This window comes from Phocoena sinus, chromosome 16 (assembly GCF_008692025.1).
Source record: "Phocoena sinus isolate mPhoSin1 chromosome 16, mPhoSin1.pri, whole genome shotgun sequence".
Lineage (NCBI taxonomy): Eukaryota > Metazoa > Chordata > Mammalia > Artiodactyla > Phocoenidae > Phocoena > Phocoena sinus.
The window spans coordinates 548319-553231 of record NC_045778.1 but is presented as its reverse complement, the minus strand read 5'-3'; the positions used below and the strand labels follow the sequence as shown (position 1 = coordinate 553231).

General features: G+C 42.1%; 1 protein-coding gene across 1 annotated transcript; it reads left to right on the top strand.

Annotated features, from left to right (window-relative positions):
* The first annotated feature begins 3449 nt into the window (after positions 1-3449).
* LOC116741906 (anaphase-promoting complex subunit 11-like) lies at positions 3450-3899 on the top strand. The gene has a single exon (XM_032609081.1). It carries the CDS (start codon positions 3452-3454, stop codon positions 3704-3706), a length of 255 nt encoding a protein of 84 aa, XP_032464972.1. The 5' UTR covers positions 3450-3451; the 3' UTR covers positions 3707-3899.
* Positions 3900-4913: the final 1014 nt, after the last annotated feature.

Sequence of the window (4913 nt, the reverse complement as noted above, 5' to 3'; positions counted from 1 at the left end):
GACAGATGAATGGATAAAGAAGATGTGGCACATATATACAATGGAATATTACTCCGCCATAAAAACAAATGAAATTGAGCTATTTGTAGTGAGGTGAATGGATCTAGAGTGTCATACAGAGTGAAGTAAGTCAGAAAGAGAAAAACAAATACCGTATGCTAACACATTTATATGGAATCTAAAAAAAAAAAAAGTGCTCATGAAGAACCTAGGGGCAAGATGGGAATAAAGACACAGACCTACTAGAGAATGGACTTGAGGACACGGGGAGAGGGAAGGGTAAGCTGGGACAAAGTGAGAGACTGGCATGGACATATATACACTACCAAACGTAAAATAGATAGCTAGTGGGAAGCAGCCGCAAAGCACAGGGATATTAGCTCGGTGCTTTGTGACCACCTAGAGGGGTGGGACAGGGAGTGTGGGAGGGAGGCAGAGGCAAGAGTGAAGAGATATTGTGATATATGTATATGTATAGCTGATTCACTTTGTTTTAAAGCAATTATACTCCAATAAAGATGTAAAAAAAATAAAAGTAAAATAAAAAATATCAGAAAGCCCAACTAAATGTTGATAAACTCACATAACAAAAAGTTGAGAAAGGCACCATGGGGTTACTTACATCAGAAGTACAGCAATTCACTTTGTTATAAAGCAAAAACTAACACATCTTTGTAAAGCAATTATACTCCAATAAAGATGTTAAAAATGACAAATAAAAATAAATAAATTATACTTTTACTTAAAAAAAAATAGAAGAAAAAAGAAGTACAACATTGCCATCAAGGTCTTGATGGATTCTGTATTCCCAAGTTGCCATCCTCTGACTTACCCCTTCATGGTCTCAAGGTGGTTATTACACTTCCAGGGATCAAATGAAGACAATGTCTTGCCAAATTTGCCACTGGTATTTTTTTTTTCATGAATCTGCTTTTTATTAGGTAGGAAATCTATTCTGAGAAGTCTTCCAGCAGTCTCCCACGTTTGGATCTCATGCTTGACTCTCCCTGGAAGGAGGAATGGGAATATAGTATCTGGCATTGGCAGACCTATACGTAGCCGGAATGGAGGCGGGGATATGGGTTGTGGAGGTGGGATGGGGAAAATGACTATTTTGAAGGCAACCAAGGATGCCTATCCATTCTCCCGGAACACAAAGACTTAATGATAAGGGACCATTGGCCCTTCAGTGTTTCCCAGTGGAATAGCTGTGTTCTAGACTAAGGCTATCAGAGCACCTGGGCAAACGCTGTGGATACTGATTGCTTGCTTTTTACCTGCTGTTAATCTGATCTGATTTCTGTCTAAACACTAGATGCTGCATCACCTCTCCATTCTTGCTGTTGTCCCTTCTACTTGACGTTTGAGCTAATTTCTCTGGTATTTGACTCTCAAGTCTTTCTCACAGACGTCCAGCTTATCCTTACACATCTGGCTTCTCCTATTACCTGGTTAGGTGGTGTAGGAGGCTGGGGACCCACAGGCAGCACTGGGGACTAGAGCAGAGGCGTCTGCCACACCCTCCCGTTCCTGCACTGTCCAAGTGGAGCACGCACTTTGTGCAGCAGAACACCATGCCATAACTAGTCAGGAACCATCCTCTTTTCCATTACCAGCTGGGATGGAAATTAGGAAGATAATATTTAGGGACAGAAGGATTATAAATATTATATGACAAGAAATTTACAATAATAGAAAAGCAGACCATTGCTCTTTCCCTACCCCTTCCTTCAAGAAAAAAAGTTCCTACATCTCATATGATCTCGTTGATATAAAATGCACAGAGCAGGCAAATCTATAGAGACAGAAATCAGATCAGTGGTTGCCAGGGGCTGGGAGAGGTTGGGGGGAAGTGGGAAGTGACTGTTAATGGGTATGGGTTTGGGGGAATGTGATGAAAATATTCTAAAATTGATTGCACAATTGATAGTTGCACAACTCAGTGAATATATACTAAAACCCATTAATTGTACACTTTAAATGGGTGAATTATATAATTTGTAAATTATGTCTCAATAAAGCTGTTTAAGAAAAAGAAAGTATGTGAGACTTTTTTTTAAGTTATTCATTGAATTCCAATGGTATCATAACCCACATTTCCACTTAGCCAATTCCTGGAATGTTACAAAAAAGGTATGAGAATTTTCCAGAACTCTGGTGTTGAAGAGGCATTTCTGCCCTTCAGTGTTCAAACCCAGGTTTGTTTGCCATTTGAGTGAGTAAAATGGACACCGACTGTCTTTTTTTTTTTTTAGTAAATTTATTTATTTTATTTATTTATTTTTGGCTGCGTTGGGTCTTCGTTGCTGCGCGTGGGCTTCCTCTAGTTGCAGCGAGCGGGGGTTACTCTTTGTTGCGGTGTGCAGACTTCTCATTGTGGTGGCTTCTCTTTTTGCAGAGCACAGGCTCTAGGCGTGTGGACTTCAGTAGTTGTGACACACGGGTTCAGTAGTTGTGGCTCACAGGCTCTAGAGCGCAGGCTCAGTAGTTGTGGCACACAGACTCAGTAATTGTGGCTCGTGGGCTCTACAGTGCAGGCTCAGTAGTTGTGGCGCACGGGCTTAGTTGCTCTGTGGCATGTGGGATCTTCCTGGACCAGGGCTCGAATCTGTGTCCCCTGCATTGGCAGGCAGATTCTTTGCCACTGCGCCATGAGGGATGTCTTGAGCAAAATTGCACACAGTTGCCCCATCGATTTTTGGTCCTTGCTAATATGATTTCCAGGATAATTATTACAGAAAGTTAATCCATGCTAGCAAGCTCTGTACACTGGAGGTTTTCGGTCTGTGATAGATCAGGAAAAATATCACTTTAATAATAAATATAAATATCACTTAAATAAATGTCTGAAAAACATTTTTCCTTGTATGAAAATGAATGTTCCAATCTAGTTTTTGTATATGAACATCATAGTAATCTAACTCCAAGGAGAAGTTTCTATTTTCTAACAGATAATACTATCTTCAATACATAAAAGGAAGGTGTTATTACTATGGATATTTTGTAAGGTTCTCAGTTTCTTCCCAGAATCTTTTCAACGATTACCCTGGGTGAGGGCCACTGGATATCCACACTTGCAGCTCCGAGCTTCAGAGCTTAAATTGTTCCTCTAATAGTTTTCACCCCCTTTACAATACAACAGAATAGGCTAAACGTTCACTGTCTAGAGCAGGTTCTTTAATTCTTTATGCTCTTTATCAAGGTATAATAATTCCAAGGTGTTTACTTATTCTATGCATATCTGCATATGTATGTTTTGGCCCCAAATTTGGGGAGGGTAGGCTATGAAGAGCAGATTTTGCTTGATTTTATCTTCGCCAGAAACTTCCTTAAAAACTAAAAATTTTGTAAATTAAAAAAGACCTGACATATCTTCCCGCGCGGCGCCGGCACTGCCAACTGAAGGCAGGTGGGGCAGCGCGCGATTAGGTCGGCAGGGGCTTCCCGCACCATGAAGGTGAAGATCAAGTGCTGGAACGGCGTGGTCACTTGGCTCTGGGTGGCCAACAATGAGAACTGTGGCATCTGCCGGATGGCCTTCAATGGCTGTTGCCCAGACTGCAAGGTGCCAGGTGAAGACTGCCCGCTGGTGTGGGGCCAGTGCTCTCACTGCTTCCACACGCACTGCATCCTCAAGTGGCTCAACGTGCAGCAGGTGCAACAGCACTGCCCCATGTGCCGCCAGGAGTGGAAGTTCAAGGAGTGAGGCTGCACTGCCCTACTCTCCCCTTGCCCTGAGACGGCCCCACCCCCACAGTGGCTCTGGGTGGCCATGGTTTCCACTGGGCCAGTCCCCTTTGGGCTGTGACAGGGTTGAAACGAGGACTGGAGCTGCGTTTGTTTTTTTTACCATCACAACATTGACACTTTTATCCAATAAGTAAAACTCATTAAACCACATAAGCCTGGCAAAAAAACCAAAAACAAAAACAAAGACCTGTGAGGGATTTCCCTGGTGGTGCAATGGTTAAGAATCCACCTGCCAATGCAGGGGACATGGGTTCGAGCCCTGGTCGAGGAAGATCCCACATGCCATGGAGCAACTAAGCCCTGCACCACAAGTACTGAGCCTGCGCTCTAGAGCCCAAGAGCTACAACTACTGAAGCCCGCGAACCTAGAGCCTGTGCTCCACAACAAGAGAAGCCACCACAATGAGAAGCTCATGCACCGTAACGAAGAGTGGGCCCCGCTCGCCACAACTAGAGAAAAGCCTGAGTGCAGCAACAAAGACCCAATGCAGCCAAATATAAAATAAATTAATTAAAAATAAATAAATAAAAATAAGAAAAGAAGATACATTCCTTCTAGCAAGAAATAATTTTCTTCCTTTTAAACCAGATACAAAATAAACTCAAAATTAAAGACTTAAATGTAAGACCTGACACCATAAAACTTCTAGAAGAACACATAGGCAATATGCACTTTGATATCGGTCTTAGCAATATTTTCTCAGATATGTTCCTCAGGCAAGGAAAACAAAAGCAAAAATAAACAGATGGGATTCCATCAAACTCAACTCTTTTGCACAGTGAAGGAAACTATCAACAAAGGGAAAAGGCTGCCTACTGAATGGGAGAAGATGTTTGCACACAATGTCTCTGATGAGGCTTAACACCCAAAACAGACAAAGAGCTCATTCAGCTCAACCCCCAAAAAACAAAAACCCAAATGGGCAGAAGAGCTGAACAGACATTTCCCCAAGAACATACAGATGACCAACAGACACATGAAAAGATGCTCAACATCACCAATCATCAGAAAAATGCAAATCAAAACCACAATGAGATATCACTTCATTCTTGTCAGAATGGCTGTCATCAAAAAGAACACAAATAACAAATGTTGGAGAGTATGTGGTGAAAAGGGGACCCTTATATACTGTTTGTGGGAATGTAAATTGGTGCAGCCACTG